We start from the raw sequence: 13,387 nt of genomic DNA, 5'->3' as shown, positions 1-13,387 counted from the left end.
TCTACGAGACAGTTATCAAATTTCTTTCGCGGTGTTTCATAGAAATTAGGTGTTCTAGTAACCATCTATTTTCTCATATACATAGTTTTGTCCATGCTTAGGAAAGAGCAATTTTGTTACAAGCTGTTCATATCAACTGTATTTTCATTGCAGTCAAACCTGTTTCGGTAGATTTCAATTTTTGATAAAAGAACAACTTTTTCCAAAAAAATGAAGGCAAGAAGTAAAACGTCAAAATTCGCAAGATTAGTTGTAGCAAGATGATCGAATTTTTAAAGAATCTTAATGAAAAGCAGCGACATGGGTAAGAATTTCATATATGAGGACTGCTCAGCCATCAGCTCCTCATTCCGCTGTTATAAATAAAATACACTCTTTTTTTATAAGAACAATTTTATAAGAACTCGAGCCTCAAAATTGGTCAAAAGTTAAGAACAAATTAAGAATAAGCTGAGGCTTAGCTTCTGCAAAATGCAATTTTGAACAACGTTTTTTCTCAAGATCAAGGATTTTTAGCAATGTTGTGGGTGCTTTTTCAGTGAAAATTCAAATTTGTCCGCAAATTAAGGCTGTCTGTTGGCAAATGAGGCCTGTACTTACCACCCTAGAGCGAAAAAGCTAGCACTCGCACTGCTTACACCCTATTAGCAGTGGCGTAGCTAGCGGTCATGCTTGTCATGCCGGGCATGACCATCTATTTTCAGAGTTAGCATTTTTCAAAAAATTATATTTTCGTAAGAATAAAGTCCTATTCTCCTGATGAAATAGCTCAGGCCATTCGCCTTTGGAGCCCTATGGTTCCACGCAAGAATATGGAGCCCTCCGAAGGCGCTCTTCTATTGTTGGGCATGACTAAAACAGAGGGTTTCCAATTTAGTCATGCCCATAACTATGAGCATGACCAAACCCTGTGTTTTAGTCATGCCCATAACGCTGGTTCCCTATGTTTGGTCATGCCTAACAATAGAAGTGACGCAGGAGAGAACAAAGGCTAGTCATGCCATTTCGAGAGGGCATGACCATCATTATAATCATCAGAACCGTCCTGTGTTATTTCGTGAACGCGAATGCGAGGCATCGATGGCGGCGCTGCTATGCCTAGTTCCACGAGCTGGGAGGTAATTCTCTGTAAGTAAAATGCAAACAAAAGCTTATTGCCAAGCAGCCACGACTCATGTTAATCTCCAGAACATTTTATGGCAACGACAGGGTTTTTCAGTCTTAATGGTGTTGCACTATGTGGAGAAGTGACAGGCACGAAAGGCCATTTTTGGACATAAAATCAGCGAGCAGGATCATTTTATGCAACCAAACCAAACTCTCAGCCTTTTCAGTAATCAATTGTTACAAGTTGAACATTTGCAGAGAATCTTCTTGATTTAATGAATGCCAAATCTTGATTCTGTTCACTGGAGATGGATGGAGGAGATAGCAGTGTTATTTTCCAAACCAACAGATTTGAGAGCTTAAAAACTTTCCAGACATTTAGCAGCATATTCAGAAACTGTTAAGCCCTTCAAAAGCATTGTTACCATATTATGATTAGGACAATAAGATTGTAGTTAATGGATAGGGAATGCCAGAACTTGCTTAAAGTTATTCTTCAATTTTTTGTTTATTATCACATGCAATAACACTGTTTTTACACACAATTAAAGTCAAACTCAAAGCTCTACTGACTTCACTTTTAGTTGAAAGTACTTTTTACTACTTATAGCTGTTGAAATAAAATGACCAGAGACAAGTCAAGCATGTTACTGATCTTGTTAGTTACACAGTTTTATTTCACTATTACAACTTTTGATGTATTTGAAAATTTACAAGATCAAATTATTCATTTACAACCCTTGTTTGCTAGATTTAGTAAGGACAATCCAATCATGTGGATATTTAACACAAGTATATGTGGAAACATCAATGTTTTTGTTAAGCTAAACTTATTTTGCAAGGTATTTTTCTATTAAGTCTAACTTTGCAGAAAACATTTTGCAACTAGGCCTATCCATTATTTTAGCTTCCTCTATTTCATATCAATATTTACATTGGATATTCATTTGCCAATTTGTTTTATTCATCTATCAATTCTATTGGGGTTGTTAGTTAATCGTGATGGCTTTGAAATACCTTCAACAGATTGATAATAAGACTATTTGTGGAAAAGATGACCAAAAAGCTCCAATTCAGTTTCATGTGATTTATTGTTTCATATAAAAATTTTAGCTTATCTCTAAAATTTACCAATGTATTCCAGCCTGCAAATTGAAAGAAATTAGGAGAACAAAACAATTTTTAATTTAAGCTAAGTTTATCTACTATACTAAACTTATGTTTTTTTAATGTCTTTTGTATAGTTCTGTTTTGAAATTGTCAGAACTCTGTCTGTATAAATTACCAACAAACCAAAACAGTGTCACAGCTATAAGATAAAGGTCATTTCATGGTGTAACAAGATGATTGCTATGAAATAAGAAAAGCTCATTCCAAAAGTTAATCACAATTTTTTTTATAAGTCACAAGCCTTAAAATTAAAATTTCCAAAAGGAATTCATCAACTAAAAAATTGGGCGTGGTAAAATTTGGCCACACCCATATTTTTTCAAATTTGAGGGGAGGGCATGACCACTGCTATTTGGCTAGCTACGCCACTGCCTATTAGACTAAGAACAAATTAAGAACAATCCAGCCTCAGATTTTCGAAAAAATTAAGAACAGTCAGCCTGAACTTAAGTTTACTGGTTCTTATAAAAAAGAGTGTATAATGGTGTTTTAACCGACAATTTAGCAAAACTTGGGGGCACACAATTTTTGCCACAGTTAAACAGTTTAGTAATTATTAAGGCTAGAGCTCCAAGCCCAGCCCTCACTTGCATTGGCTGCGAAAGGTATGCACACACCTTTCAGGAGACAACGGATTGAAAGAAATTTGTTTCTTCATCAATTTCTTTACGTTTTATTTTTAGATACTTGTTAACAAATTATGTTTAAAAGCTCTGATTTTTAATGGTCGATTATAAAGTTATAGCCTGATTTTTAAAATTGTTTTATTGCTCTGTCGTATCTTTGTGATTACCTTTAGTTTCATATTTTCATTCATATGGCCTTTTTCTTGCTATATCATTTCGTATAAAGCAGTTTCTGTTGACTTAATGTGAATTTTTAACTGATGATGAACATGAAGTTCGGAATATATTTTATCTTGTTGTACATTGATGTTATGGAGGATCTGTATTTAATTAAAGCCATTTGTAATTTTACTTGAATAAAAATACATTGTATACCGTCAAATACCAAATCGGGTTGATAAATTAACTTTTGAATGGAACTGGTTCTGTGACGGGGGTTGCAATTTCTTAGCCTTACTATATGAAATCGAGACTGAAAATGGCTAGCAGAAGAAGAGAAATCATGCCGAGGAAGTCGAAGTCAAGAGACAAAGCCGTTCAAGGATTCCTTGGCTCTAAATATAATTATAAAACATTAATTACTTATTTCTCCTTATCTTTTTTGGTGGCATTGCTGCTTGGCTTGTTTGTGAGTTCGCCAGCACCTTCATTGTCACCACGGCTTGCTGATTGGCGGGATAGTGGATATATTTTTAGCTTCTCTGGGTTTTCGATATTCTACCAAGGTAACCATTTCAATTTATTTAAAGTGTGGCAGCTAGTATTGTGTATTTGTAACTGTTCAGATATTTTGGGTATGGGCAATAGAAGCGGATTTACAATCGGGCGAACATATGTTTATAAAGTATCCCTTGGAAAAACTGATTTCAGAAGTTGCACAACTTCCTTTTCCTCCCCCCTATTGAGTTTTGGAAGAGGAATGGAAAAAGAAGGGAAAGAGTAATACCGTCAAAGCCCTATTTAGCCCCCTCTCTTCAAATTTCTGTCTCTATGCAAAAACTTTTTATAAGCCCAAGGGATATTGAAGTATTTTGTCTTTTTAGAAAATTCTCTCGATGGTAGTGGAGAATTCAGAACTTTGGAGTGGCAGAATTTTTTTAAAAGTAACAACCATTTAAAATGGCTCTGGCAGTCTGTTTTGATAACTTTTTTCAATTCTGCACAACAGAAGTCAATTCTATATAACAGAAGTACTTATAGCTGCTCCCCTATCTAGCCCCGATCCAGCTTGTTCAAGAATTGTTTTAAAAGCAAATGCAGGTTATTGAAAGCAAACAAGTTATATGCTCTAAATTTCTCGAAATTTAAAGAAAACAAAAGTTTAGTGTCAACTCCTAAATGTTCCAACCCCTTTGCTTGAGCAATCATTAATTGCAAAATGAAAATGCATTAATCACTTAATTAAGTGAAAGTGATGAAATTAGTTGTATTTCAAGGACCAGGCTATGATACATGGGAAGCAAGATCTGCCATAATAAAAAGAGTAGTCAGGGATTTCATTAGAAGCCAGCAACTGATGAAAGTCTGCCGCTTACTCACCAAACCTTTGCTGTCTACTTTCACCCTCACTTTAGTAAGACTGCACAAACTTTACTTAAACTTTTAGACATCTACTTTTAGATGGGAGCCTTCTACTTAAAAAGTTTCTTAAGTAACAGAGGTGCATTATTAAGGTTTATACAGCCAGTAGCATTAATTTTTTGAGGGGGGGGGGGGAGGGGGGAGGGGGAGGGGGGCAGCACTTTTCTCTACTAAAATAGAAAAGAAATGGTTTATTGGAAATAATAGTCTACCATTATTTTTGTATTTGTTTGTCAGGGACTCAAACCTGCTGAGCCATCCTCCCACTTAATGTCAACTTCTAGTTCAAGAATGACTAATTATGAACCAGAGCAGTTTTGTAGATACAGGGGGTGTCAGGGGGGTGGCAAAAAGCCCCCTGTAAAGCTAAAAAGCTATTTTGTTGGAACATTTCTGATCTTGTCAAAAATTTAACATGGTTTTCTATTATTATCCAAGTGTTACATTTTTAAAAGACAGTCTTTAAAGGTAATTATAACGATTTCTTCAGTTGTTCTGAATCGGATGGGCAACTTGAAAATGCCTTTTCGAAGAGAAGACCATAAAATCTTCAATTATAATGATTTATGACACATGACTTTGAGTAGATGATTAGACTTCATCTCCTGTTTTATTTCAGTTCTGATGTTGTTATGTTATGTTATGTTATGAATTTTCGCCACAATTTTTTCTAATCTGTGTCAAATGCTCACCAATATGGTACACGGCAAGCCACAAAAATGACATTTGCAATCTGGTATCAGATCTGTGTGTTTCTTTGGTGCCAAATTTTTTTTACGAAACAGTGTTTCAGTAGATATAAAAATATCATTGTCGGTTGTCAGTTTTTATCAAAAGCTTAAAACCTTTTACTCAACAAGAGCTATCAAATTTGATTCTAAACCGAAGTTTATTTTTCTGTCACTCATGTAACTGATCAATTACATTTAAAGCCACCTTAGAAAAGGGGGTGCTCTCTCCTCGATTATTTCACCTACTGAGCTCCTCCTAAAGAAACTCCCCCGCAAACAAAATTTGGCACAATTGTTCTTTGTTGCCTGTTATTATAGGTATTTTATGTAATGTGAAAACATTGTATGTAATTAGCTGTAATGTAGTTGTAGTAAGATATTTTATGTAGAGGAATTTTAAACTATAGAAAACTGAACTGAACTGAACTGAACTGAACTATGTTCAAATGAATAAAAAGGATTAAAGATGTGTGTTAGATTTTTGTCAGAAAATCTGACTTTTTTCCCCTCCTATGAAATTTCCTATCTATGCCACTGAATCAGAGATATCCTTCCTATAAAGAGATAGATAAGCCAACATATTGTCACTCAGTACACTTGAGTAGCTTTCTTTTTTCTTTTTGGGAAAATGGACAAATTTATTCATTTCTGAAGGAAATAGTATGTTAAGATCTTAATTGAAGTTCATTGGAAAAGGTCTGTATTTGAGTGTTTCCGAGAGTTTCATGGGGTTGATTTGGTTGCACGGCATGGATTATTTCTGATGTACCAATTACATGAATCATTTTTCAAGTGTCTGAATGTAACTTAATCCGCATTTTTCTATTTGCAGATATTCCAAAATTGAAATTACCAAGAACTGGTCCAGATATTTTGTTACTGCATGGGTTTCCAACAAGCAGCTATGATTGGAAGAAGGTAACGACACAGCAACAGGTCCACACATTAACCTCTTTTGAACCTCCTTGATATGACTGGTGCCAAAAAGAAATGTGCATTGTGTGTATGTAAAATGTATGCACTCGCAAGCTGCTGCCAAAATTTGTTTTTTCAATGCTGGAAAACTCCTCTTTTTTACTAAAGTCAAATGATAAAAAGGCAACAATGCTTTTCGTGATGTTTAACAAAAAGCATCCCTTTTACTAACAAGACAACCTCTGAAGAGATGATATGGTTAACGGTAGTACTCACACAGGGATACTAGAATACTGAATTTGATCGGGTTTTTGAAGTTGAATTAGGACCAAATTATTTTATTTCTGTATTCCTCTGTTGATTAAAAATTCAATTTTTTCTGCTGTGTCTTCTGATTCCTCTTAGGGTTGTTTTTTCTAAGTCATTAGGTGTTTTGAAGCATATACACTTAGTGAGCAAAAGTATTTGTTTGTATAAAAGTATAGGTTTGACAAATGAATAATGGCGATGGCATAGTAAAGGCGATTGATATTGAACCACTTTTGTGAAGCCATAAGGCGTCTTTTTATAGTTAAAAACCAATCAAATCAATTTTCAAACTGTTGGCAGCACTTTTGATTTAAAGATTGAAAAAAATTACTTTTTCAAAGGTAAAAAATTTTGACTTTTTATTGGATGGTCTCCCGGCTTTGAAACCTTTATGAGACTTGCTAGAAGTTTGTTAAAAAGTTTTGTAACAAAACTGTTAATCGCGACATGATAAATTCAGAAAAAACATTTGCAAGATCGCATTTAGGTGTTGGAGTACCAATTTGATCATAAATGACCTTGTATTTTGTGGAAAGTGGCATATTTTAAGCCATTTTATTAAGCCTACCCTATTACAGCTATTAAGGCACTTGAGTGAACCTGTTTATCGCGGGAATTTTGGTATTTTCATTCAATGAGAGGACGAGATGTTGTTTTACGCAATTAGCAGCATCATTTGTTCCCATTATAACATTGCAATCAGTTGGAAAAGATGGACTTGACGATTTGTGACACATTTAATTGATTGAATTCTGCTGCAACATATCACAAATTGGCTGCTGCCCATTGACTAGGCCCATTGCAACTCCAAAATTTTTCACCAAAACGATTAAGATATTCTCTAACAAAAGTGAAGAAAATGAGCAGTTCTAGACACCCAAGCATAAAGTAAGTACCCCCGAGTTCATTGTAATAAGATATCGCAAATTGGTGCAAAGATGAACTTTTTATTGCACATGTTTGACAGGTACTTCAATCATCATGGCTCAATTTTTGTGATTTTGCAAATGTCAATATTGTTTAGAAATAGGCAAAAATCAAGAATATACTTGCATTTACAATTTTCAGCATCAAACCTTGATAAATTTTCCAACATATTCCAGTTAAAAAGTCATCTTATAGCTTATATGACATATGCTATGGCCACTTGTATTTTTGTTGGCTAAAATATTTTGCTGCAGTTCCGCCATTTCTGTTTCAGCCTGTGCAATACTTTTGCTCACTAAGTGTACATCATTGACATGGCAGATTACTTTGTGGTCTCTTTTCAGTTCTATCCAACGTTTGCCATCTCAATTTTTAACATAGCTTGGTAACAGATCGTTCAAAGAAAAGCATTTATTAGCATTTATGTCATGTTGTATCTGTTGTTTCTTTCTTTTAGGTGATATTTTCACTACATGGCCATTTTGGCAGAGTGATTGCAGTTGACATGTTGGGACTTGGATTCAGTGACAAGCCGGTAAGCAATTTTGATTTTGCATTATTCATGGTAGGGAAGCTGAGGGCTTGCCATTATGGGAATTTGCTTAAGATTTCTTGCGAGAACAATAATCAAAACCGATCTGATCAACCCCTCCCCCAAATGCTTTTCAACAGATTTCAAGAAGTTAGAAAATTGACCTCTGGGAGAACTGGAGTGGATGTGTCTATGCTGAGGCAACACCATGGCAAATGAATAATTTCTTTGAAAGACATATCAGCTGAAATCTTTTTTGGCTACGTTTTTTCCAGTAACCCCATCAATATTTGGTGGCAGAAGTTATTTGTTGCTCAGATCAAATATTTTATTTCCAAACAAGGTTGCAGATGAAATCCCTTTCCTTAAGATCGTCTTCTTGAAATAGATAAGTTGGTGGGAATTTTCTCACTCTAAGTTCTGACCACTTCCCATTTATCAGCTCCCACAGATAATTAAGTCTCCTGATTAAAACTGCCTTTTGAAGGCAGTAAAATGTTTAAAAACAGCAAAGGATCTATTGTTCTAGAAAGTAAAAACAGTAAAGTGTCTGTTGTTTTAGAAATCCCCCACCCCCAATTTGGTTGACATTTTTAATAAGTTTCAGAAAAGTAGGTCCATTTCTAACCTAGCTTTCAACTGTCCCATAGCCTCCATTGACCCCGGACGAAAGTACACATTTTTACACCAACTATTCCTTACTCAGGAAAAGTTGTTTTGATCAGTTTATCCTAGTTATATTAATGGCTCTTTTCCCAATGTTTTGTCTGTATAAACTGCATATTTTCATCAAACTATTTTTATTCTTTTTGCTGAGGGTAGTCAAATCACGAGTACAGTATTAGTGAACAAGCAACAATTCATGAAGACCTTTTGAAACACCTGGGAATTAAAGACATACACCTGCTGGCTCATGATCTTGGAGACACTGTTGCACAGGAAATGCTAGCAAGGTATATCAGTGAAACTAAATAAACTAAAACACTGTGGTACAATTTCCTAATTTTGATGATTTCAATAACTGAAATATTCAAAAACAGTCCTTGTTTTTTAATTTGTTAGCAAGACAACACTTCATATTTCCTGCTGCAAGTTGAAATATTAATATCTTTGTGTAATTTCACTTGATGGATATTTGTAAAGTACTGTTTTGATTTTTCATGGCTTTTTAATTCCTTGTCAAAGGATTTTGATTAACTCTTGAAGAAGATATGTAAAATATCATTTTTGTTAAAAAGTTTTAATGAATGCTCAGTATTTTGATTATTGTGATTCAGGTATTTAGAAAGAATTTCAAAAGCAGAAGAAGGACTTGCGATATCAAGTCTTTGTTTGACCAATGGAGGTTTGATATTATTTTGTTTTAATTTTAAAATGTTAGAATACTTGCTCTTCTCATCATTCAATTCGTCAATTCGTCTTAGTTATTTTGAGATTGATGATAACTGTATAAATTTATTCATTTATTTTATAATTTTTGGAGGGTCTCATTTTAGTTTCCTTTTGGTTGAGAAGGGGGCAAGATTCTTGGTGAATAGGGTGAACAGATAGTTGAGGTTCTCAATTCACATTTCAACGCTATAATTTCTCTCTTATTAATGTTATGTGTAATAATTTGCTTTTTGCACGAGTGGCAACTCATAGTTCTTTACCTGTTCGTTTCCTGACTATCAAGTTATTATATACAAAAACTCGAAATTTAATGAAAAATTTGCTTGTAAATTCTATGCTATTGCTCTTTCCCTTTCAACAGGAATTTTTCCCGAGACCCATCGTCCAAGGCTGGTTCAAAAAGTAAGGATAGGTTTGCAATTATTATCAACCATTTGGCTAATAACAATCCATGCAAAGCCTGTTTTGTGTTTGTCAACAGTTCTGGAGGTTTCTGGGGTACCTATTATCGTGTCTTCCCAAGATGTTTCATGTTCAGTTTTTGCCGCAGCTGAGCTGTGAAGTAATTAACTTTTCCTTAGAAACGTGCAGATGTAGCTCGAATATTGCCACTTTGAAATATGAATAAAACAGAAAAATTAATTATTTATTAAGACTAAATCTTTTAGAAAGCGACATTTGATGTGCTAAGGGAAGGGCAAGCGCAGCTACTGTGTCACAATTATCGGCTTACATCGCTAATTATTAAGGATGTAGCTAAGTTTATTGTTTTTCATGATTAGAAAACATGAAATTCACCTGCGCTAACGTCAGTCGTGAATCATTTTTTTTGCGGGATTTAAACCTGACAGCACAGGCTGTTGCAAAGTGTTTCATTCATTATAAATATTTTTTCTTGTTTTTTAGCTTCTTCGGTTGCCATTCATCGGAAATATTGCAGCGTTTCTTATGACCTTCACAACCTTTAAGTATAGGTAAATAATGAAAATTTATCTGATGAGTAAGTTCTGCCTTTATACACACTAGCTTTAGCTCAGCAAAAAACTCTGCGCATGAAGGAATACTGCTGATCTTTATATTTAGATAATCTTGCTTTTTGACAATTTCACAATCATTCGCTGTACAATTTCACCATCCTAAACATGTACTTGAGTTGTGTGTGAAGGCTGCTTTTTTGGAATATACCTAAAGCCATGGCCAAACTGGGCAACATTGTCGGGTAACATTCACAAATTCATAATGTTGCTCAAATGTTGTCCAGTTTGGCCACCATGTTTCGACGACAAAAAAATCAACAAAATTTCAAGCAACATTGTCGGGCAACAATGTTGCCCAGTTTGGCCAAGGCTTTACATGTCCCAATATTGCAGCCAGATTCTGAGATGAGAAATGTTTTAGTAAAGGGAATGCGTTTTTTTTATTTTCCCTCTCGGAACAAAAAATGCAGACAAAACTGCCGTTAATGTCACTGTTATTGCAAACACAGCGAGGGGACAACTTGCGAAGTTGATAAAAACTTTTGTTATCTATATAGCTGCCAAACTGTTCAATTGATTGTAGATTATCCATAGGATAAGACTGTCATAGAGCGGTATTTTAAGATGACGTAGCCTATAGATTCTTGCACCAAGTCAGCAAATGACAGGATTTTTCACTGTTAATATTTGATAGGATGTTTCATTAAGGTTGTCTTGAAAATGAAGATACAGTTTTACTTTTATTGGATAGATTTAATCTTTTGAAAATTTTAAAAAAGTGACAACTGTTGGATTTTTTTTAGTTTCTCTGCGATATTTGGCCCTTCTACTCGACCGAGTGCAGATGAATTGTGGGATTTTTGGACTCAGATTAGATTCAACGACGGGCATTTAGCAACACCAAGGTGACTTCATTAACAAATTGAACTGTTCTTTATGCATTATGTTTGTGGGTCATGAAGAATACTTGGGTCATATGTTGTCAATAACCACTTTTGTTCTTAAGTAACAGCATACTCAGTTCCTTAATCTCCCCTATATGATTATATAGTATCCCTGTATCAAACCTTTTCTAACTTTTACTTGTTATGTTTCGTGGAAATTTTCTGTATTACAATGCGCATTATTGAATACAATTTGTTTTGTTTATGTGTTTATCGTTTTCTACGCTTCGGCGTATACAACAGGATGGTTCTCAATTGCAACTCCTAGTTTCTTTCATGCGTTATGCGATCTTCGGGCAACTTAATCATGTCTTACTTATTGATCTAGCTAGTCTACAATCCCGGACAAAATTGTCGAGACAAAATGCAATTTCTGAAATTTTCTACTTTTTGTCGCCCCTATAAATTCGAATCCCCCCTTTTCCTCGAATCAATGTTGGATTTGTAGTTCTATCATTTCTCCTTCAAAATCATGCATTCAACATTGAATTGGGGGAGGGGGGTAAGTTATTTTTAAAAGGAAAGTGAAAATATAAGCTTTCTTTGAAAAAACCCCACCATCTTTGTCCGAGATTGTAGCTCATTTTTTTAAAGCTAGCTTCCAGGTAACCAGGGGAAAGAAGGTCGAAACGTTAAAAAGCGTGTTTTAAAAACCAGATACTATTTTCAGGCTATTGAGATATATGGATGAGAGAAGAACATATAGAAGTCGCTGGGTTGGCGCATTGGAGAAGACCGAGATACCGTGTAAGCAAAACGTGATTCTTCTTGATTCTTTTATATTTTAGATTTTGTGTTTTGCTGAGTTAAGAAAGAAAGAATTCTCTTTTGCAAGTCTGTTTGTCTTATTTGTCGTGTCATATCAATATGCGGGTGTTTATCAGGCCAGGTCAACTGGCAATGACATGCAATTTGAGCTGTTTTGTAAAATGTTTTGATCTTATTGCTTTACGGAAAAAGGAAGTGGTGTTATACTCAGAAACAGGGCCAAATGCATTTCAATGAAATTAGGCGATGCACGATTGCTGACCTGACAAAAGCTACCATAATAAAGGATCTTTTTTGTTGTAATGGAAGCCAATTTTGAAAGAAGCAAATTATTTTGTCTCAACAGAGTTGCATAGTGATTACTTTTGGACGGCTAAGTTTGCATGTGAAAGGGGGGTCACATGTGAAAGAGTGTATGCATCTCTTTGAATTTATGTTTGTCAGTTGCTAAGTAACTATTTCTTGTACGCAGTGCATTATATCTATGGAGGCCTGGATCCAATTAACCCCGAAAGCGCCTTGAAGCTCTACAGGTGAGGATTTCATTAAATGCATTGCTTGTTGTTCTAAGGTAAAAAGCAGCATTTGCATCAATGGTGGCGCCAGCCACTAAGCTCTGGGGGGGGGGGTAGACAAACCAAAATATTTGCTGAGAGAAATTAGTGCAACTATCACCAGAGCTAAAACAGCAATTAAACCATCTTTAGTAACATTTTGAGAAACTCTTTGTTCTATATCTGTTTTAACTTGTTTAGAAAATCAGCCAGTGTCCGAAGTCTTGTACAAAAGCCATTTCCCAATTTAGGCCCTGTAATCATTGCATGTTGATTTAAAATAAACTATGGGTTCCTCTCATCTTTTTTAATGCCTATCTTTTGCCAATCGGGTTTTCTAATGGCATTTTATCTTATCTCTAAAACTATTTTTCTGCAAAGGAGCACAGTTACAAACTCATCTGTCACCGTACTGCAAAATGCTGGACATTATCCTCACTGGGAAGATGCAGAAGGATTTTTAAAAGGTTATTTCGAATTTCTAGATCGTATTGGCGTGGCAAGAAGCTGATATAATTTATAATTAATGTTAAATATAAATTGATAGTGGTGTCTTTTGAAGCAATTACGTAATGTATGGTTTGTATATTGTGGTTTTAACATCTTTTTTCTTTGCTTTTTGTACTGCGTCTTACTCTAAATTCTTAACATCTACAACATATACAAGCAATATATCCATCAAGAATATAAGTTACTTTTGTGAAGAATTTGTTGGCCAGACTCTCATAAATCCCATTGACAGTATGAATCACAACAAAGCAGTAAGGATGTCTTATTCAACTGCTTTTTTCTAACAGTCTTTAGAGAGGACGCTTTAACTTACCCCGCTCAACAGTCACGTTGCCACACCTTTC

At 34.9% G+C, this 13,387-nt stretch overlaps 1 protein-coding gene across 2 annotated transcripts; it reads left to right on the top strand.

Annotated features, from left to right (window-relative positions):
• Positions 1-3,354: 3,354 nt before the first annotated feature.
• LOC135692592 (mesoderm-specific transcript protein) lies at positions 3,355-13,143 on the top strand. Of its 2 annotated transcripts, none has more exons than XM_065210778.2 (11): positions 3,355-3,628; positions 6,048-6,151; positions 7,824-7,901; positions 8,721-8,851; positions 9,176-9,243; positions 9,652-9,692; positions 10,197-10,264; positions 11,071-11,172; positions 11,882-11,958; positions 12,452-12,512; positions 12,915-13,143. In XM_065210778.2, the coding sequence occupies exons 1-11, from the start codon at positions 3,364-3,366 to the stop codon at positions 13,042-13,044; spliced, it is 1,125 nt and encodes a 374-aa protein (XP_065066850.2). In that variant the 5' UTR covers positions 3,355-3,363; the 3' UTR covers positions 13,045-13,143. The 2 variants fall into 2 exon arrangements, with proteins under 2 accessions (XP_065066850.2, XP_065066852.2); XM_065210780.2 differs by having other exon boundaries at positions 3,356-3,628; positions 6,048-6,133.
• Positions 13,144-13,387: the final 244 nt, after the last annotated feature.

Source organism: Rhopilema esculentum, chromosome 3, assembly GCF_057945365.1.
Source record: "Rhopilema esculentum isolate cy_ngs chromosome 3, ASM5794536v1, whole genome shotgun sequence".
Taxonomy (NCBI): Eukaryota; Metazoa; Cnidaria; class Scyphozoa; order Rhizostomeae; family Rhizostomatidae; genus Rhopilema; species Rhopilema esculentum.
Note: the sequence above shows the minus strand (reverse complement) of the source record. Positions and strands in the feature narration are given on the sequence as shown.